This window comes from Rutilus rutilus, assembly GCF_951802725.1.
Source record: "Rutilus rutilus genome assembly, chromosome: 1".
Classification (NCBI taxonomy): Eukaryota; Metazoa; Chordata; class Actinopteri; order Cypriniformes; family Leuciscidae; genus Rutilus; species Rutilus rutilus.
Window position 1 is genome coordinate 16,003,235 of NC_140209.1, and position 22,694 is coordinate 16,025,928.

General features: G+C 39.9%; 1 protein-coding gene across 3 annotated transcripts in view; it reads right to left on the bottom strand.

Annotated features, from left to right (window-relative positions):
- Window positions 1-22,694, bottom strand: part of LOC311291290 (uncharacterized protein) — a 174,510-nt gene that overhangs the window by 15,314 nt on the left and 136,502 nt on the right. For 2 of the 3 annotated variants that reach the window (XM_084410223.1, XM_084410224.1), the window contains exon 3: window positions 2,677-3,730. The exons of the other annotated variant lie outside the window; for it this stretch is intronic. In XM_084410223.1, coding sequence (XP_084266349.1) covers window positions 2,677-3,730 — 1,054 coding nt within the window. The remainder of the gene's footprint in view (window positions 1-2,676; window positions 3,731-22,694) is intronic. 3 annotated transcript variants of the gene reach the window in all.

Genomic DNA, 22,694 nt, shown 5'->3' on the forward strand with positions numbered 1-22,694 from the left:
CTGACAGCTTTTAGGCACGTTATTGGCAGCGCACCCTTAGCCTTCATGTTACATGAACACGTCACCACCGCTATAATATTATTCTTTGGTGTTCAGTTTATACAGGTTTTCTAATTGTTATTTTATATATATATATATATATATATATATATATATATATATATATATATATATATATATATATATATATATTAGGGTTGGGCGATGTCCCCTAAATTGGCAGTTGACGATGTTTACAGTGAAATGTTGTTTACAGTTGACGATGTTTACAGTAGCTACTTCTACTGTGTTTACGCCACGGGAATACTCGGCTTGGCATTTTGAAATATTTATATGTTTATTTGGCCGTTTAGGCTCGCAACCGAAGACAAAGACTATATGTTTGTCCGTGTTGCGCTCGGAGCGCGCGCACAGCATCCTGTCAGTACAATTCAGGTCTCTTTCACGACTTATCGCGCTTTTAATATTTCTTTTCAATATAAAGCACATCCTGCTCTTTTCTTTCTCATTCATTCATGTTTTATTATTAATAACTTTAAACAGAATCGTCAGCTGAAATCTGCGCGGATTATCAACAATATGACACATTTATAGGACATAAAGGGTCTCTGCGGCAAAAGTGAAAGTAAAGTTACCAGCGGCCAGCGGGTGAAATGTTTCGAAATGTCTCTGAACAGTAAAGCACCCATTTCAATAAAAGGATATATTAAAGTTTATATAGCCTACTTTTACATTTTCGCTGCTGTTCTAAAATGATTTTCGCCATCACCTTAAACAAGCAGCAGCTGCTTGAATCCCAGTGCAGGAGCTGTAACTGTTAGGTTACCACAGAAACGTAAGCCAGTCCCTCCAGTTTTTCGCGATTCCGCGATCGCTGAATACAACGCAAAATCAACAAATTGTCGCATTTTTTTGCGATCCTGCATAATTCCTAATTTAACCGCAAAATAATCACAAAAATGAAAAAGACCTCACAACACATTAAATTATAATCACCCATTTGATATCTCTAGTTTCATTTAAACCACAATCGCCGTCCCGGCGCAACAGGGCCACCGGGCGGCACGTCACCATGGCAAAGAGATGCATTTTTCCTTCCTTTCCAAGTACACGGATGCAAACAGCGCGCTTTTCGGCGCCTCACACTTTTTTCACGTCAGTTTGGGAGACAAATTCATCTGAAGCCTATTTCATAGCTTAATGTGAGGGACAGAAGTCTATTTACATCATTAAAGTTCACGAAAACTCGTTTTCCCTCCTCCTGCGGCTGTCATTCTCCATTCAGTAGCCTATTCAAACAGCGCGCGCGCCTCTTCCGGTTACAGCAGCATACATGCACGGTAAAACTCTCTCTCCAATATGTTATTCACATTATAATGCCTGATCTGTAGAGAAAGGGCTGTGTATTTGCATAAAATGACTTTATTTTGTTGGAGTTTGTTGCTGTTTTTAAACGACTTGCTACCGTGTGCCTGTTAGATCACACATCACATTCACAAGGACTATGAATCGACATCAACGCACAATAACTGGGATTTAAAACTGTGAAGAAACAAATGATCAATAAACTGTCGCTTTGAGCACAACATTCTGCACCCACGATGCGCATACGCGCTCTGTTTTGAAGCGTTTCATATTTTCATGGTTTTGCGCACTGAAAGATTATTAAAAGCCTGTATTTTTGTATACCTAGCATACACAATACATTTAAAATAATCATAATTTAATTGTATGTTATTTCTGTGTAGTGTAGGCTATATAAATATACACACTTCTGAATTCTTGACATTCATATATAAATATAAAATTGTGAAATGTATGATTGCCTGATTGAATTTCAGTATATTTTCCTGCTTTTTTGTCCTTCGCCAATCACATGCCTGATTACTACACCTGCTCTTAATATTTAATATAGGCTGTTTCAAAAGTTTTTCATTTGATGAGAATTTGATTAGAATTCTTTTGTTTGTGATTTGTGTGTATGACTATTGTGCATCTGACATAATACTATTATGGTAAATGTGATGTCCTAATTATAAAATATAAAAATCGCAAATTTTTTCGCAAATTTCTGGAAATTACCACCACAAAATCAGTCATTTTGATCGCAAAAATCACACAAAAAAAATCGCGAAATCCTGGAGGGACTGGTAAGCGGTTAGTTGATTGCTGTGGTGACTCGTGACACTCACGAACAGCACTGAACACGCACGTCTTAATTTTTTTATCGTTCGTTGGTAAAGGGTGGGAGACCTTGCGAGCCACATGATTTTTGCCTAAGAGCCAGGTGCGGCTTCTTCTTCCCAACCACTGGTGTACACATGAATACGAACTGCCGTGAGACTGGGCTGGTCTCACAGGGTGGGAGCGTGGCATCACGATGGTGGCTCACCATCGTGATGTCGGTCAGCCATCACGATGGATGCGGCACAACCCTAATATATATATAACTTGGCACGAAGTTCTGGAAAACTGTCAGTTAAGTCCCGACATGCAAATTTGTTTCAATTCATACCAACGTAATCACCATGACCCAAAATTTTACTTTTTTTTTTTTTACATTAAATCTCGATAAAAAAATACAGACCGACCTACCAACCTTTTTTTCTTTTTTCTTTTTGGCTGTTACGGCAAACCAAAATATTTTTAAGGATGGCCTAAAGATGAACTACTTACTGTGATCTCAGACTGCGGTGATGTGGTTTCTCCACTGCATGGATCTTCATGTGTCGCTTCAGGTGAGTTTTAATAGAGAAACTCTTTCCACACTGATCACACGTGTGTGGCTTCTCTCTGCTGTGGATCCTCTCATGTGTTTTCAGATTTGATGACTGACTGAATCTCTTGTCACAGTGTGAACACTTGTAAGGTTTTTCTCCAGTGTGAATTCTCTCATGTGTTTTCAGATCTGCTGACTGACTGAATCTCTTGTCACAGTGTGAACACTTGTAAGGTTTTTCTCCAGTGTGAATTCTCTGGTGCAGTTTCAAATGTTCAGCTCTAGTAAAAGTCTTCTCACACTCAAAGCACACGTACTCTCTCACACCAGTGTGAATTTTCTGATGAATATGTAAATATAGCAGCAGTGAAAAACTTTTTCCACACACAGAACATGAATGCGGCTTCTCCTTCGTATGAACTCTCAGGTGTCTCTTCAGGTTTGATGCACAGATAAATGTTTTCCCGCACTGATCACATGTGAACGGCTTCTCTCCGGTGTGGGTCCTCATGTGAAAATTAAGGAGTGAAGATTTACTGAAACTTTTTCCACATTGATTGCATGGGAACGGCTTCTCTTCTGTGTGGATCGTCATGTGAATCTTAAGAGAGTTTTTGATTGAGAATCTCTTTCCACACTGATCACATGTGAACGGCTTCTCTCCGGTGTGGATCCTCATGTGACGCTCAAGACTGTGTTTGGTTGTGAAACTATTCCCACACTGAGTGCAGGTGAAAGATTTCTTGGCCCTTCTTTTCTTTAAAAATGTTTTTTTAGTCTTTGAGCGACTCAAAGGTTTTTCTCCAGGTTTGACATGATTTTCCTCCTCCACTTCACTCAGTTCTTCTCTCTCCTCTTTCACTTCACTCAGTTCTTCACTCTCCTCCTTCACTTCACTCAGTTCTTCTCTCTCCTCTTTCACTTCACTCAGTTCTTCACTCTCCTCCTTCACTTCACTCTCCTCCTTCACTTCACTCAGTTCTTCACTCTCCTCCTTCACTTTTATCAGGTCTGAATTCAAAGAAAAATTAATTTTCTAATTTTTGAAATAATCAAAATAATTAAAAGAGAGAAATATGGAGTGAATGGAGATAAAAAAATCCCAGATGTAACAGACAACTGCTTTAAAATATTCCAATTTATGTATTTTTATAAATTAATTAAACGTCCCTGAAACTTTCCATGAGTGAGGTACACTGATCTTCCAGTTATTATTTTGTAAACATTATAGGCACAAATCCCATGTTTCTTTTGTGAGAACTATTAAATATTTTTGATCAATGACACAATTATCTAACATGAAATGAACATTAAAATACACAATACTGCCATATTTTGACTAAGGCTGTCAAAAGATTAATCGCATCCAAAATAAAAGTTTGTGTTTACATAATATATGTGCGTGTATTGTGTATAATTATTTTGTATATATAAATACACACACATGCTTGTATATATTTAAGAAATATTTGCATACATATACTGTATATATTTATTAGAGGTGGGCATAGATTAATTTTTTTAATCTAGATTAATCTAGATTAATTTTTAAATTAATCTAGATTAATCTAGATTAAAATGGCTCATTTGAATTCTGCCGAAGGCATTCAGAATATGTGTGCTACCCAAATAATGACTATAAAAGTAAGTCTTTGAGAACGGGTTTCTCAAGCCAGGTGGCGCATTAGACCAGGGGCTCATCTCAGGAAATGTTTCCAAAATGCATCACAAACTGCTTGAGAAAGCTGTTCTACTCATAGACTGTAAAAGGTTACTTCTGTACTGTTACCGTCCGTAGGCAACATAGGCCTATGTTATTATCAACTACTATAGGCTATCAATTAGGGATGGGCGATATGGCCTAAAATCTATATTTTGATATACATTGCAGCCTTTTGCGATAACGATATACAGTATATTATAATAAAACCATTACATAACAGGTTACACAGACCCTGCTAAACAACTGCTAATTTTTTTTTAAAGGGTATATGTAGTTTTGAGAACATATATTGTGCAAAACTGTAAGTATACAACATAATTTTGCAGATAAATAAAATTTAAGTACACTAGCTGCAGAGATCTTAAGTAGGTCTAATGTTTATTATAGCTTTGAGCTTATGAAACCCCAAATTTAAAGTTATAATATTGTCTAACTGATGTCTTTTCAGTTAAAAAGAAACACAACAACGATTCTTAAAATCGGGCGTAGACAGAGATTATGTGTTAACGTTACACCACTAAGATATATTGGATTGAGAATAATACGCGCGCGCTGGTATTCAGTGATATCAGTTTCAGTTTCGTTTTGAATTTGAGGTGGTAGAACGGATTAGTCGAGTGTTAACTTACCGAACCGTTACCCCACACACTCGGATAGTTTGCTGCTGTTTGTCGGACGGCTTAAATCCGAACCAAGTCCAAATAATGGACGTTGCAGCTTTCACTTTCAGCCGTGTTTACTTAAGATGACGACGAATATGCGTTGCAGCCGGGTTTACCTCGCGGCCGCGGGTAGATTGCGTCATCATAGCTTGTGTAGTAGAGCCATCTCCCAACCCAACTTGGGGAATAGATTAACGGCGATATTTTTTTTATCGCGCGATAAGAGTCTCGCGTTAACGCAGCGCGTTAACGCCGATAACGGCCCACCACTAATATTTATATATAGTTTATATTATATATAAATATATATTTTTTATATATAAATTACACATTTTTCTTAAATATATACAAGCATGTGTGTGTATTTATATATACAAAATAATTATACACAGTACACACACATATATTATGTAAACACAAACTTTTATTTTGGATATTTTGGACCCTAATTTTGACACCAACTTTTAGATTGATATATAGTTATGTTAAAAACTACTAAAACATTTTAATTATTAAAGGGACAATGTCTAGTTTTTTTAAGTATTTTATTATCTAAAATCAATATTGTTATTCATCAATATGTCCTCAATGGTGTACAAATACATCTGCCAATGATCTGACTTATCCTTGTAAACAACTAATTTATTCTCTTTATATACATGGGACGGGTAGGTCCACGGAGGCTTCCATGTCATTCCGCCATCTTGAAAAACTATAATACCAGAGAGGGACAAAAAGTACTAGGCCACCGCGTTTCCACAACGCGTTTTCGTTCAGAGTCAGCGTCACGTGACTGGACAAGAAGATTTGAGAGACGCTTGTCACTGCCGCGGCAAGTTTAAAAGGCTGCACTGCACGGTTATTAAGTTGGCTTGAGAGAGCCAACTTACTGAAATCCTATTTAAACTTATTATTAAGTTGGCTTGAGAGAGCCAACTTACTGAAATTTAAACTTAAACTCTAAACTCATTTAAACTTATAAACTCAAACCTCAAAAACTCACAAACTATGTGTGTGTGTGAGACAGTGAGCATGTCTGTGTGTGAGTGTTAGTGAGGGTGTGTGTGTGTGTGTTACTGAGGGTGTGTGTGTCTGTGTGTGAGTGAGTATATGTGAGTGAGTGTGTGTGTGTGTGTGTGTGTGTGAGTTAGTTAGTTAGTGTGTGTGTGTGTTAGAGTGTGTGTGAGTTAGTTAGTGTGCCAACTACACACACACACTCACTCTAAACTCATTTAAACTTATAAACTCAAAAACTCACAAACTGTATGTGAGACAGTGAGCATGTCTGTGTGTGAGTGTGTTAGTGAGGTGTGTGTGTGTGTGTGTGTGTGTGTGTGTGTGTTAGTGAGGGGGTGTGTGTGTGTGTGTGTGAGAGTTAGTGAGGGTGTGTGTGTCAGTGAGTATATGCAGGGGCGTCGGACTGGGGGGATAAAGGGTACCGAGTACCCAGGGCCCGAGGCAGGGGGGGGCCCTTAGAAGTCAGTTTTCTATACATACATATACATGCACTAACATTTGCATAGCATTTATGTACAAATAAAAAAGTTCCTGTGCAAAACTAAACTTGTAGTTAGGCACTGGTTTGGTATAAAAAAGTCCATTTCATGCTGTGCAGGGCCCCACCACCCCTCTCGAATCAATGTAAATGGTACGACCCGCAGGTCAGGTGCTTCTGCTACGGACCCGCGGTGAATCAGTTGATGAGACAGGAGCTGGAGTGATCCGTGATAGGAACTAGGAAGACAGGGGAAGAGTCATGTCTTTCCTTAAGAAAGGAAAATAAGTGTCTCAAAAACGAAAAGAAAAGATTAAAGAGAGAAAGGCAAATGAGGGCAAGCAGTTGCTCACTCAGTTTTTTTTAAAGAAAGGTGAGCTCCAAATGCATCATCGAGCATTGACATTGTTTTAACATAAATATCTACTCCAGGTTGAATTGCATACATTTATGTTCGTACTCTGTTTGAATAATATACCAATACTTTATAGTATCACACCCTACATACAGGGATGCAAACAGCACGCTTTTCGACGCCTCGCGCTTTTTTCACGTCAGTTTGGGTGACAAAGTCATCTGAAGCCATTCCATAGCTTAATGTGAGGGACAGACGTCTATTTACATCATTAAAGTTTACGGAAACTCGTTTTCCCTCCTCTGCGGCTGTCAATCATTCTCCATTCAGTCGCAGCTAACGTTATTCAAACAGCGCGCGCGCCTCTACCGGTTACAGCAGGATGCACGGAAAAACTCTCTCCAATATGATATTAACATTATAATGCTTGATCTGTAGAGAAAGGCTGTGGATTTGCATAAAATGGCTTTATTTTGTTGGAGTTTGTTGCTGTTTTTAAACGACTCGCTACCCGTGTGCCTGTTAGATCACAAACAGCACAAGGACTAACGTTATGAATCGGCATCAAACGCACAATAACTGGAATATAAAACTGTGAAGAAACAAATGATCAATAAACTGTTGGACAGATATACACAAGGATTTGTGCGCTCGACGTCTTCGCTTTGCGCCGTGAACTTTTAAATGCACACTTGCTGTGACTCCATGTCGCTTTGAGCACATCATTCTGCACCCGCGATGCGCGACACGCTCTGTTTTGAAGCGTTTCATATTATCATGGTTTTGCGCACTGAAAGATTATTCAAAGCCTATATTTTTTTATACCTAGCCTGCTCAATACATTTAAAATAAGCATAATTTAATTGTGTATTATTTCTGTTTAGTGTAGCGTAGGCTATATAAATACACTTCTAAATTCTTGACATTAATATATAAATATAAAATTGAGAAATGTATGATTGCCTGATTGAATTTTATAAGAGTACTAATAGCAATTTGTTTTTATTAACGTGTAGATTTGATAAAATTACTGTGCAGATTTTTTCAAGAATTACTTTTTGCTGCTGATTTATACACTCAATAAGTTTAATAAAAATACATAATAATACATTTATGTAATATTTAAAGGTGTTAACCGTAACCTTACACTGCAAAAATCAGAAGTTTACATAAAAACACTGTATATTTCCCTCCATTGTCAAAATCTAACACCCGCAAAAACACAGATCGTTAGCGCCTATTTTTACCGCATTAAATTAGCTCGCGCACGCTCTTACATTTAAGTACAGTATTGTTCTCAGTTTAATGCACATCTTAATGATTGAAAATGACTTATTTTAAAAACGTAATTCAAAGACTGAATGTCTAGTTTGGCGGTTAGTGTACCCTGTGATTCTATAGTCTGCATTTATTTTAAACAGACAAATAATCATCAATTAACTTGTACTTTTGACAATAAAACAAAATATATTAATCACAGTGTGGCTTATTTTGTTTACATTTTAAATGTTTTTATTATAAAAATGCAATACCCCACCCATTGGTATCATTATGGTATTTGGTACGGGGGCCCAGCAAGATGGTTTGTACCCAGGGCCCAAAATTTGGTGCTACGCCCCTGAGTATATGTGCGTGAGTGAGTGAGTGTGTGTTAGTTAGAGTGTGTGTGTGTGAGAGAGAGAGTGTGTGAGAGAGTGAGTGTGTGAGAGAGTGAGTGTGTCTGTGCGTGCATTCTTTGTGTGTGTGTGAGAGAGAGAGTGTGTGTGTGTGTCTATGTGTGTTAAAACTCGTACACACTCATTTAAACTTATACATTTTACTACATTTTATTTCAACATATTTCAGTCGATTTTTACTCATAGTAATACAGTTTGCTAAAACATCCTCATTCATTCACACACGCGATTTAAATTTAAACTGTCTTTTTGCGAGCTGTGGTAAACAGCGTGCATCTCTGCCGTTCATTCATCAAAAACAGAAACCCGATTCACGTGAGAAGAAAAAAAAACTTACAGTATTCCTCAGCTCGCTCCTCGATATACCCGCACTTCTGAGGTACTTTTTTCATTATTGTTATTGCTCACAGTGCTGCGAGACGGTGTTAAAGTAATGATCTGAATAAACTGATATGTGGGCATTCACAGGTTTGCTTGGATTGCCTCATTCATTTGCGTTTGAATAGTGCGCGCTCTCCGTAGGCGGAGTCACATTACATTTGAATTAGCTCTAATTAGGTCGACTGGAATCGCTCTCTTTTAATACAGATTTCACAACATGAGAATATTTGTTTTTTATATAAATTACTTCATTTAAGAGAAGAGAATTCAAGCTTCATGCCTGTGTGTCTGAATGCCTGTTTGACTGAGTATTCGCTGAGTTATTGTTCATTTTCGGACGCGTTTCAGAATGGACGACACTGGCAGATAGAAGGCAGAACTCGCATCACGTATATTTTTCTTTATTTGGCAAAAAGCACAACACTTTGTTTTTATTGTGAGTATACTCAAAAATAATACACATTTAACAGAATCGATTGATGTACAAAACAAGCCTAAAAGATAAACATTATTATTTTTATTTTATTATTTTTTTGCACTCATACGGAAAAAAACGAGCCTATCGCGCCGGCGCGATAGCCGACCTCAGGGGGTTAAGCGAACTGCTCTAACACACCGACAGTTCACATCTCTGCTCGAGGAAATGAACTGCGCATATAAAGATATCCCTCTCCACACAGCAGTCAGGTGGCTAAGCTGCGGGAAAGTTTTGGAGCGGTTTGTCAGCTGCTTTGATGCTATAAAGGCCTTCCTGGCAGAAAAAGGCCAAGACTATCCCGAACTGCAGGACGAGGAATGGGTTGTGAAACTTATGTTTCTCACAGACATTACGGGACACCTCAACGAGCTAAATCTCCGCCTACAAGGTGCAGGGCAAACAGTTTTGGACATGTATGACACATGGGCTGCTTTTGTTGGAGAGCTGACAATTTTTTCAAGCGACATTGCCACCTCCACTTTCCGCTACTTCAGACACTAAAGGAAGCTGTCCACGGAGCACAGCATCAGCACCGCTGAAATATGCAAATACATCAGCGGGCTTGAGTCGGAGTTTACAACAAGATTTCGGGAATTTCAGAAGTATGGGCCCATGTTCTCATTAAGTTGGCTTGGGAAAGCCAACTTACTGAAATCCTATTTAAACTTATTAAGTTGGCTTGAGAAAGCCAACTTACTGAAATCCTATTTAAACTTATTAAGTTGGCTTGGGAAAGCCAACTTACTGAAATCCTATTTAAACTTATTATTAAGTTGGCTTGAGAGAGCCAACTTACTGAAATCCTATTTAAACATATTATTATTATTATTCTTACCCTAAAATTTACAACTCTAACTCCTCCTAGAGCTTTAACTCTACAAACTCCAAATTCGGCTCAGACACTCAAACTGATCTGACTCGGTGTGCTATATCTTTTCAGACTGATCGGACTGATCTAAACACCTTGAAGACTAAACCAAACTGCCATTCTATATACTATATGAGCCATTGAGACTCATTTAAACTAATAAACTCTAAACTCATACACTTATAAACTAATTAACTTATAAACTCATGAATTCATAGACTTATGAACTCTTAAACTCATAAATTAATAAACTTTGAACTCTTAAACTCATTTAAACTTATAAACTCTAAACTCATTTAAACTTATAAACTCTAAACTCATTTAAAACTTATAAACTCTAAACTGAAAAACTCTTACACTTATAAACTCATCAATTTATACACTTATAAACTCTAAACTCATAAACTCTGAGTGTGTGTGTGTGTGTGTGTGTGTGTGAACACACACACACACACACACACACACACACACACACACACACACACACACACACACACACACACACACACACACACACACACACACACACACACACACACACTCTCTCTCTCTCTAAACTCATTTAAACTTGTAAACTCAAAACTCGTAAACTACTTTAAACTTCAAACTACTTTAAACTTCTTACGTTTAAAGCTTCCAGCTCCCAAACAACTCCATAGCAACCAAACTTGAGTACCCTAGCAACCGTTTTGCAAGACCTATATCTCTGTATCAGAACATCGTATAGAGATGAGGTTTGGCTCTTTTGACTCATGCTAGCAAACAGCACTTCCAACATGCTACACATGCTAGCAGTGAATAGCTACATGCTAGCAGTGAATAGCTACATGCTAATAGCGATTAGTTAAATGCTAAATCATGCCAAGATCATGCTAAGAACTCTATACAAACTCCATAGTAACCATCTGTGACAACTACCAACCACCTAGTAACATCAAAGCAACCACCCAGAACACCCTAGCAACCACCTAGCAACCACCCAGAATACCCTAGCAACCGCCTAGCAACACCATAGCAACCACCCAGAACACCCTAGCAACCGCCTAGCAACCACCCAGAACACCCTAGCAATAGCATAGCAACCACCCAGAATACCCTAGCAACCGCCTAGCAACCACCCATAATACCTTAGCAACCGCCTAGCAACACCATAGCAACCACCCAGAACACCCAAGCAACCGCTTAGCAACCACCCAGAATACCCTAGCAACCGCCTAGCAACACCATAGCAACCACCCAGAACACCCTAGCAACCGCCTAGCAACCACCCAGAATACCTTAGCAACCGCCTAGCATCACCATAGCAACCACCCAGAAAACCCTAGCAACCACCAATAATACCCTAGCAACCACCCAGAATACCCTAGCAACCGCCTAGCAACACCATAGCAACCACCCAGAACACCCTATCAACCGCCTAGCAACACCATAGCAACCACCCAGAACACCCTAGCAACTGCCTAGCAACACCCTAGCAACCACCCAAAATACCTTATCAACCACCTAGCAACACCATAGCAACCACCCAGAACACCCTAGAAACCGCCTAGCAACCACCCAGAATACCTTTGCAACTGCCTAGCAACACCATAGCAACCACCCAGAAAACCCTAGCAACCGCTTAGCAACCACCCAGAATACCCTAGCAACCGCCTAGCAACACCATAGCAACCACCTAGCAACCACCAAGAATACCCTAGCAACCACCCAAAATACCTTAGCAACTGCCTAGCAACACCATAGCAACCACTCAGAACACCCTAGCAACCGCCTAGCAACCACCCAAAATACCCTAGCAACCGCTTAGCAACACCATAGCAACCACCCAGAACACCCTAACAACCACCTAGCAACCACCCAAAATACCTTAGCAACCGCCTAGCAACACAATAGCAACCACCCAGAACACCCTAGCAACCGCCTAGCAACCACCCAGAACACCTTAGCAACTCACTAGAAAACTTTTTAACTTTAAACTACTTTAAACTAATTTAAACTTTAAGCTAATTTAAACTTTAAACTACTTTAAACTTTAAACTACTTTAAACTTTAAACTACTTTAAACTTTAAACTACTTTAAACTTTAAACTACTTTAAACTTCAAACTACTTTAAACTTTAAACTACTTTAAACTTTAAACTAATTTAAACTTTAAACTAATTTAAACTCCAAACTATTTTAAACTTCTTCAAACTTTCTGGTCCGGCTTTCTCAAGCCAACTTAAAGTTTGTCTCGACGAACTTTTTAATCTAGTTATTATTATTAATGGTGCTTGCTGAAAGCAAGGCATCATTAGTGTTCTCTTGCATACTTATTAGTGGTGCTTTTTTAAAAGCATCACTATTGTTATTGCTCATACTTATTAGTGGTGCTTGCCAAAGGCGAAGCAACACTATTGTTATTGCTCATACTTATTATTCTTATTATTATTATTATTAGTGGTGCTTGCCAAAGGCGAAGCAACACTATTGTTATTGCTCATACTTATTAGTGGTGCTTGCCAAAGGCGAAGCAACACTATTGTTATTGCTCATACTTATTATTCTTCTTATTATTATTAGTGGTGCTTGCTGAAAGCAAGGCATCACTATTGTTATTGCTCATACTTATTATTCTTCTTCTTATTATTAGTGGTGCTTTTCAAAGCAACACTATTGTTATTGCTCATACTTATTATTCTTCTTCTTCTTATTATTATTATTCCGCCCAAAGTTTGGCGCGTAACTCGCCCCGCACCGTTTGTCACAGACCCACAAATGAGGCATCAAATCGTGCGGATTATTCGGGAATGGTGTGCTATGACTTTTATAAGCGATCGGGGGTACGGTGTTCGCCCCAGGGGCGAAAAAGCAGCCGAAAAAGTCCCATTGACTTAACATTGTGACGAACTTTGAGCACTCGTAGCTCTGAGTGAGGATTTCGCAGAAACGTGTGATTTGCCACATTTGAAGAGGCTGACAGGCTCTGTAAGAACATACCTCACAATGGGGTAAAAGTTGCACCCCTAGGGGGCAGGAGCGTCCCAAAGTTTCCCCATTGAAATTTTTCTAGTATTACATTCTTACTATTCCGGGAAAATTTTTGGGGCACTCCTCCTCCCGCAGCTTTTGTCACAGACCCATGAATGAGGCGTCAAATCGTGCAGCCTATTGAGGAGAAGTGTCCACTGACTTTTATAAGAGATCGGGGGTACAGTGTTCGCCCCAGGGGCGAACGAAAAGCCAAAAAAGTCCCATTGACTTAACATTGCAACGAACTTTGACCACTCGTAGCTCTGAGCGAGGATTTCGGAGAAACGTGTGATTTGCCACAATTGAAGAGGCTGACAAGCTCTGTAAAAACATACCTCACAATGGGGTAAAAGTTGCACCCCTGGGGGGCAGGAGCTGCCCAAAGTTGCCCCATTGACTTACTATGGGGAAGGAACGTCCCGTGAAACACACTTGCTTTTCCTACTATGGTAAATTGCATAGGGACTTTGTATTGAACGTAGCTCTGGATCACAGTGTCATAGAGACAAGGGGGAGGGCTCATTTTACTCAGACGACCAATCAGTCTCTCAGGATCATTGTGAAGCTATCAAGCCACGCCCTAGCAACCATTTAGAGCCCCTTAGCAACAAGTTCCATAGACTTCCATTGAAAGAGTTCAAAGAGATATCTCCGGACTGAATTGTCATAGAAACATGGGGGTGGTCTCATTTGACTCGGGGCAGCAAACAGCCAATCATGAATCACCTCAACACTTCCAAGCCCCTCCCTAGCAACCATTGTCGAGCACCTTAGCAACCAAAATCCAAAGAGGATTATCTTCCATTCTGAATGTCACAGAGGCATGGGAGTTGGTTTATATCATTCATAGTGACAAGAAGCCTTTGCAGTTTCATCACTGGCAACTGCCAAGCCACTCCATAGCAACCAAACAGAGTACCCTAGCAACCAAAATCCAAAGAGGGATATCTGCCATTCTGAATGTCACAGAGAAATGGGAGTTGGTTTATATCATTCATAGTGACAAGAAGCCTTTGCAGTTTCATCATTGGCAACTGCCAAGCCACTCCCTAGCAACCAAACAGAGTACCCTAGCAACCGTTTAACAAAACGAATATCTCTGTATCAGAACATTGTATAGAGATGGGAGTTGGTTTATATCATTCATACTGACAAGCAGCCTTTGGAGTTTCATGATTGGCAGCTGCCAAGCCACTCCCTACCAACCAACAGAGTACCCTAGCAACCAAATAACAAAGAGGGTTATCTTCCATTCTGAATGCCACAGAGGCATGGGAGTTGGTTTATATAATTCATAATGACAAGAAGCCTTTGCAGTTTCATCATTGGCAGCTGCCAAGCCACTCCCTAGCAACCAAACAGAGTACCCTAGCAACCGTTTAGCAAGACCTATATCTCTACATCAGAACATTGTATAGAGATGGGAGTTGGTTTATATCATTCATACTGACAAGCAGCCTTTGGAGTTTCATGATTGGCAGCTGCCAAGCCACTCCCTAGCAACCAACAGAGTACCCTAGCAACCAAATAACAAAGAGGGATATCTTCCATTCTGAATGCCACAGAGGCATGGGAGTTGGTTTATATAATTCATAATGACAAGAAGCCTTTGCAGTTTCATCATTGGCAGCTGCCAAGCCACTCCCTAGCAACCAAACAGAGTACCCTAGCAACCGTTTAGCAAGACCTATATCTCTACATCAGAACATCGTATAGAGATGGGAGTTGGTTTATATCATTCATACTGACAAGAAGCCTTTGCAGTTTCATCATTAGCAGCTACCAAGCAACTTCATAGCAACCAAACAGAGTACCCTAGCAACCAAAATCAAAAGAGGGATATCTTCCATTCTGAATGTCACAGAGGCATGGAAGTTGGTTTATATCATTCATACTGACAAGCAGCCTTTGTAGTTTCATTATTGACAGCTCCCAAGCCACTCCCTAGCAACCAAATAGAGTACCCTAGCAACCAAAATTCAAAGAGGGATATCTTCCATTCTGTATGTCACAGAGGCATGGGAGTTGGATTATATCATTCATACTGACAAGCAGCCTTTGGATATTCATGATTGGCAGCTGCCAAGCCACTCCCTAGCAACCAAATAGAGTACCCTAGCAACCAAAATCCAAAGAGGGATATCTTACATTCTGTATGTCACAGAGGCATGGGAGTTCGTTTATATCATTCATAGTGACAAGAAGCCTTTGGAGTTTCATCATTGGCAGCTGCCTAGCAACTCCATAGCAACCAAATAGTGTACCCTAGCAACCATTTTACAAGACCTACATCTCTGCATCAGAATATTGTATAGAGATGGGGGTTGGCTCATTAGTTTCGGTTGGAAAACAGTCTGTAAATATCACCATGGTAACTGTGTATTCACACCCTAGCAACCGTTTAGAGCCACCTAGCAACCCTATTGCAACATATAGAAGGCATATTTTAGCTCCACAACATCGTACAGATATGGTTGTTGGCTCGTATGCAATCATGTACAACACCCAAGCAACCGAGTGGCGAGTTTTGCCACTGCAAGCACCACTTCACATTTTCTTCAGGAAATGTACATTCTAGTTAGTGGTGCTTTTCAAAGCAACACTATTGTTATTGCTCATACTAATTCCACACAAAGTTTGGCGCGTAACTCACCCCGCACCGTTTGTCACAGACCCCTGAGTGAGGTGTCAAATCGACCGGCTCATTGAGGAGAGGTGTGCTATGACTTTTCTAAGCGATCGGGTGTACGATGTTCGCACAGCGGACGAAAAAGCGGCCAAAAAAGTCCCATTGACTTTACATTGGGAGTTCTAAAAATATTTGAATCCCAACCGACGTTTTCACACACACAGACTCCAAAGGGCCTGACACCCCTGCGTCTCTCCCTCTCTCTCTCCCTCAGAGGATTTATATTATCAAGCAGCCAATAAGTTATGGCCTAAAATCTTCATAGCCACACCCTAGCAACCAGTTTCAGCACCCTAGCAACCACTAAGAGCTCCCTAGCAACCACCCTAAACCAAAAAAAAACATTTTTTTATTTTTTAAATATTTTTTAAAGCAATTTTACTCTCGTGGCCTTGCGATATCGCTCCATGCTTGTGCCTATTCGGCCATAGGCACGAGGCCGCAGGCCGAGTGCCGTACAGAAGGCACTCGTTATTAAAGATTTTAAGAACTCTATAAAAACTCCATAGTAACCATATTTGACAACTACCAACCACCTAGTAACACCATAGCAACTAACAAAAACAACTTAGCAACCACCCTGAACACCCTAGCAACGTCTAGAAATGCTCTAGTAACCACAAAAAACTCTAGCAAGCAACCAGAACACCCTAGCAACTGCCTAGCAACCACCTAGAACACCTAGCAACTGCCTAGCAACCACCCTGAACACCCTAGCAACTGCCTAGCAATGCCCTAGCATCCACCCAGAATACCATAGCAACTGCCTAGCAACACCATAGCAACCACCCAGAACACCCTAGCAACCACCTAGCAACGCCCTAGAAACCACCAAGAATACCCTAGCAACTGCCTAGCAACCACCAAGAATACCCTAGCAACTGCCTAGCAACCACCCAGAACACCTTAGCAACTGCCTAGCAACACCATAGCAACCACCCAGAACACCCTAGCAACCACCTGGCAACAGCATCTTGCTAAAAACATGCTGGCAACATGCTAATCAAGCTAGCATCATGCTAGCAACATGCTAATCAAGCTAACATCATGTTAGCAACATGCTAATCATGCTAACAACATGATAATCAAGCTAGCATCATGCTAATCAAGCTAGCATCATGCTAGCAACATGCTAATCATGCTAGCATTATGCTAGCAACATGCTAATCAAGCTAACATCATGCTAGCAACATGCTAATAATGCTAGCAACATGCTATTCAAGCTATCATAATGCTAATCAAGCTAGCATCATGCTAGCAACATGCTAATCATGCTAGCATTAGGCTACCAACATGCTAATAAAGCTAGCATAATGCTAACAGCATGCTAATCAAGCTAGCATAATGCTAGCATCATGCTAATCAAGCTAACATCATGCTAGCAACATGCGAATCATGCTAACATTATGCTAGCAACATGCTAATCAAGCTAACATAATGCTAGCACCATGCTAATCATGTTAGCATCTAGCTAAAAACATGCTAGCAACATGCTAATCATGCTAGCATCTTGTTAAAAGCATGCTAGCAACATGCTAATCATGCTAGCATCATCCAACCAACATGCTAATCATGCTAACAACATGCTAATCCTGCTAACATCATTCTAACAACATGTTAATCATAGTAAATCATGCTGGAATATGTTAAATCGTAATAAATCATCTTAGAAACATGGTAAATCGTGGTAAATAATGCTAAAATGTGGTATATCATGGTATCACTACATGTCAATTGTGTTAGCATCTGCCCAGTGGCGAATTTTGCCACTGCAAGCACCACTTCACATTTTCTTCAGGAAATGTACATTCTAGTTCTTATTATTATTCTGGACAAAGTTTGGCGCGTAACTCGTCCCGCACCGTTTGTCACAGACCCATGAATGAGGTGTCAAATCGACCGGCTCATTGAGGAGAGGTGTGCTATGACTTTTATAAGCGATCAGGGGTGCGGTGTTCGCCCCAGGGGCGAAAAGCGGCCCAAAAAGTCCCATTGACTTAACATTGCGACAAACTTTGAGCACTCGTAGCTCTGAGTGAGGATTTCGCAGAAACGTGTGATTTGCCACATTTGAAGAGGCTGACAGGCTCTGTAAGAACATACCTCACAATGGGGTAAAAGTTGCACCCCTGGGGGGCAGGAGCGTCCCAAAGTTTCCCCATTGAAATTTTTCTAGTATTACATTCTTACTATTCCGTAAATTTTTTTAGAGCACTCCTCCTCCCGCAGCTTTTGTCACAGACCCATGAATGAGGCGTCAAATCGTGCGGCCTATTGATGAGAAGTGTCCACTGACTTTTATAAGAGATCGGGGGTACAGTGTTCGCCCCAGGGGCGAACGAAAAGCCCAAAAAGTCCCATTGACTTAACATTGCGCCAAACTTTGAGCACTCGGATCTCTGAGCGAGGATTTCGCAGAAACATGTAATTTGCCACATTTGAAGAGGCTGACAGGCTCTGTAGGAACATACCTCACAATGGGGTAAAAGTTGCACCCCTGGGGGGCAGGAGAGGCCCAAAGTTGCCCCATTGACTTACTATGGGGAAGGAACGTCCCGTGAAACACACATGCTTTTCCTACTATGGTAAATTGCATAGGGACTTTGTATTGAACGTAGCTCTGGATCACAGTGTCATAGAGACAAGGGGGAGGGCTCATTTTACTCAGACGACCAATCAGTCTCTCAAGATCATTGTGAAGCTATCAAGCCACGCCCTGGCAACCATTTAGAGCCCCTTAGCAACAAGTTCCATAGACTTCCATTGAAAGAGTTCAAAGAGATATCTCCAGACTGAATTGTCATAGAAACATGGGGGTGGTCTCAGTTGACTCGGGGCAGCAAACAGCCAATCATGAATCACCTCAACACTTCCAAGCCCCTCCCTAGCAACCATTGTCGAGCACCTTAGCAACCAAAATCCAAAGAGGGCTATCTTCCATTCTGAAGGTCACAGACGCATGGGAGTTGGTTTATATCATTCATAGTGACAAGAAGCCTTTGAAATTTTATGATTGGCAGCTGACAAGCCACTCCCTAGCAACCAAACAGTGTACCCTAGCAACCAAAATCCAAAGAGGGATATCTTCCATTCTGAATGTCGCAGAGGCATGGGAGTTGGTTTATATCATTCATACTGACAACAGGCCTTTGGAATTTCATGATTGGCAGCTGACAAGCCACTCCATAGCAACCAAACAGAGTACCCTAGCAACCAAAAACCAAAGAGGGATATCTTCCATTCTGAATGTCGCAGAGGCATGGGAGTTGGTTTATATCATTCATACTGACAACAAGCCTTTGGAATTTCATGATTGGCAGCTGACAAGCCACTCCATAGCAACCAAACAGAGTACCCTAGCAACCAACTCCAAAGAGGCATATCTTCCATTCGGAATGTCACAGAGGCATGGGAGTTGATTTATATCATTCATACTGACAAGCAGCCTTTGCAGTTTCATCATTAGCAGCTGCCAAGCCACTCCCTAGCAACCAAACAGAGTACCCTAGCAACCATTTTACAAGACCTATATCTCTGCATCAGAACATCGTATAGAGATGGGGGTTGGCTCGTTAGTTTCAGTTGGAAAACAGTCTGTAAATATCACCATGGTATCTGTGTATTCACACCCTAGCAACCATTTATAGCCACCTAGCAACCAAATTGCAACATATAGAAGCCATATTTCAGCTCCACAACATCGTACAGACATGGTTTTTGGCTCAAATGCAATCATGTACAACACCCTAGCAACCGAGTGGCGAGTTTTGCTTCTGCAAGCACCACTTCACATTTTCTTCAGGAAATGTACACATTCTAGTTAGTGGTGCTTGCTGAAAGCAAGGCATCACTATTGTTATCCTCCATACTTATTAGTGGTGCTTGCTGAAAGCAAGGCATCACTATTGTTATTGCTCATACTTATTATTATTATTATTCTTCTTTTTATTATTCCACACAAAGTTTGGCGCGTAACTTGTCCCGCACCGTTTGTCACAGATCCATGAATGAGGTGTCAAATCGACCGGCTCATTAAGGAGAGGTGTGCTATGACTTTTATAAGCGATCGGGGGTGCGGTGTTCGCCCCAGGGGCGAAAAAGCGTCCGAAAAATCCCATAGACTTAACATTGCGACAAACTTTGACGAGTCATAACTCTGAGCGACGATTTCGCAGAAACGTGTGATTTGCCACATTTGAAGAGGCTGACAGGCTCTGTAAGAACATACCTCTCAATGGGGTAAAAGTTGCACCCCTGGGGGGCAGGAGATGCCCAAAGTTGCCCCTTTGACTTACTATGGGGAAGGAACGTCCCGTGAAACACACATGCTTTTCCTACTATGGTAAATTGCATAGGGACTTTGTATTGAACGTAGCTCTGGATCACAGTGTCATAGAGACAAGGGGGAGGGCTCATTTTACTCAGACGACCAATCAGTCTCTCAGGATCATTGTGAAGCTATCAAGCCACGCCCTAGCAACCATTTAGAGCCCCTTAGCAACAAGTTCCATAGACTTCCATTGAAAGAGTTCAAAGAGATATCTCCAGACTGAATTGTCATAGAAACATGGGGGTGGTCTCATTTGACTCGGGGCAGCAAACAGCCAATCATGAATCACCTAAACACTTCCAAGCCCCTCCCTAGCAACCATTGTCGAGCACCTTAGCAACCAAAATCCAAAGAGGGATATCTTCCATTCTGAATGTCACAGAGGCATGGGAGTTGGTTTATATCATTCATACTGACAAGAAGCCTTTGGAGTTTCATGATTGGCAGCTGACAAGCCACTCCCTAGCAACCAAACAGAGTACCCTAGCAACCAAAATCCAAAGAGGGTTATCTTCCATTCTGAATGTCGCAGAGGCATGGGAGTTGGTTTATATCATTCATACTGACAAGCAGCCTTTGGAGTTTCATGATTGGCAGCTGACAAGCCACTCCCTAGCAACCAAACAGAGTACCCTAGCAACCAAAATCCAAAGAGGGATATCTTCCATTCTGAATGTCACAGAGGCATGGGAGTTGGTTTATATCATTCATAGTGACAAGAAGCCTTTGGAATTTCATCATTGGCAGCTGCCAAGTAACTCCATAGCAACCAAAAAGAGTACCCTAGCAACCGTTTAGCAAAACGTATATCTCTGCATCAAAACATAGTATAGAGATGGAACTTGGCTCTTTTGACTAAATCATGGTAAACTATGGTAAATCATCCTAGAATCATAGTAAATCATACTAAAACATGGTAAATCATGGTATACTATAGTAAATCATAGTAAACTATGGTAAATCGTGGTAAATCATGGTAAACTATGGTAAATCATCCTAGAATCATAGTAAATCATACTAAAACATGGTAAATCATGGTATACTATAGTAAATCATAGTAAACTATGGTAAATCATGGTAAATCATGGTAAACTATGGTAAATCATGGTAAACTATGGTAAATCGTGGTAAATAATGGTAAACTATGGTAAATCATGGTAAACTATGGTAAATCATGCTAGAATCAGTAAATCATACTTCAACATGGTAAATCATGGTATACTATAGTAAATCATGGTAAACTATGGTAAATCATGGTAAACTATGGTAAATCATGGTAAACTATGATAAATCATGCTAGAATCAGTAAATCATACTTGAACATGGTATATCATGGTATACTATAGTAAATCATGGTAAACTATGGTAAATCGTGGTAAATCATGGTAAACTATGGTAAATCATGGTAAACTATGGTAAATTATGGTAAACTATGGTAAATTATGGTAAATCATGGTAAACTATGGTAAATTGTGGTAAATCATGGTAAACTATGGTAAATCATGGTAAACTATGGTAAATCATGCTAGAATCAGTAAATCATACTTCAACATGGTATATTATGGTATACTATAGTAAATCATGGTAAACTATGGTAAATCATGGTAAAGTATGGTAAATCATGGTAAACTATGGTAAATCATGCTAGAATCAGTAAATCATACTTCAACATGGTAAATCATGGTATACTATAGTAAATCATGGTAAACTATGGTAAATCATGGTAAACTATGGTAAATCATGGTAAACTATGATAAATCATGCTAGAATCAGTAAATCATACTTGAACATGGTATATCATGGTATACTATAGTAAATCATGGTAAACTATGGTAAATCGTGGTAAATCATGGTAAACTATGGTAAATCATGGTAAACTATGGTAAATTATGGTAAACTATGGTAAATTATGGTAAATCATGGTAAATTGTGGTAAATCATGGTAAACTATGGTAAATCATGGTAAACTATGGTAAATCATGCTAGAATCAGTAAATCATACTTCAACATGGTAAATTATGGTATACTATAGTAAATCATGGTAAACTATGGTAAATCATGGTAAAGTATGGTAAATCATGGTAAACTATGGTAAATCATGGTAAACTATGATAAATAATGCTAAAATCAGTAAATCATACTTGAACGTGGTATATCATGGTATACTATAGTAAATCATGGTAAACTATGGTAAATCGTGGTAAATCATGGTAAACTATGGTAAATCATGGTAAACTATGGTAAATCATGCTAGAATCAGTAAATCATACTTCAACATGGTAAATCATGGTATACTATAGTAAATC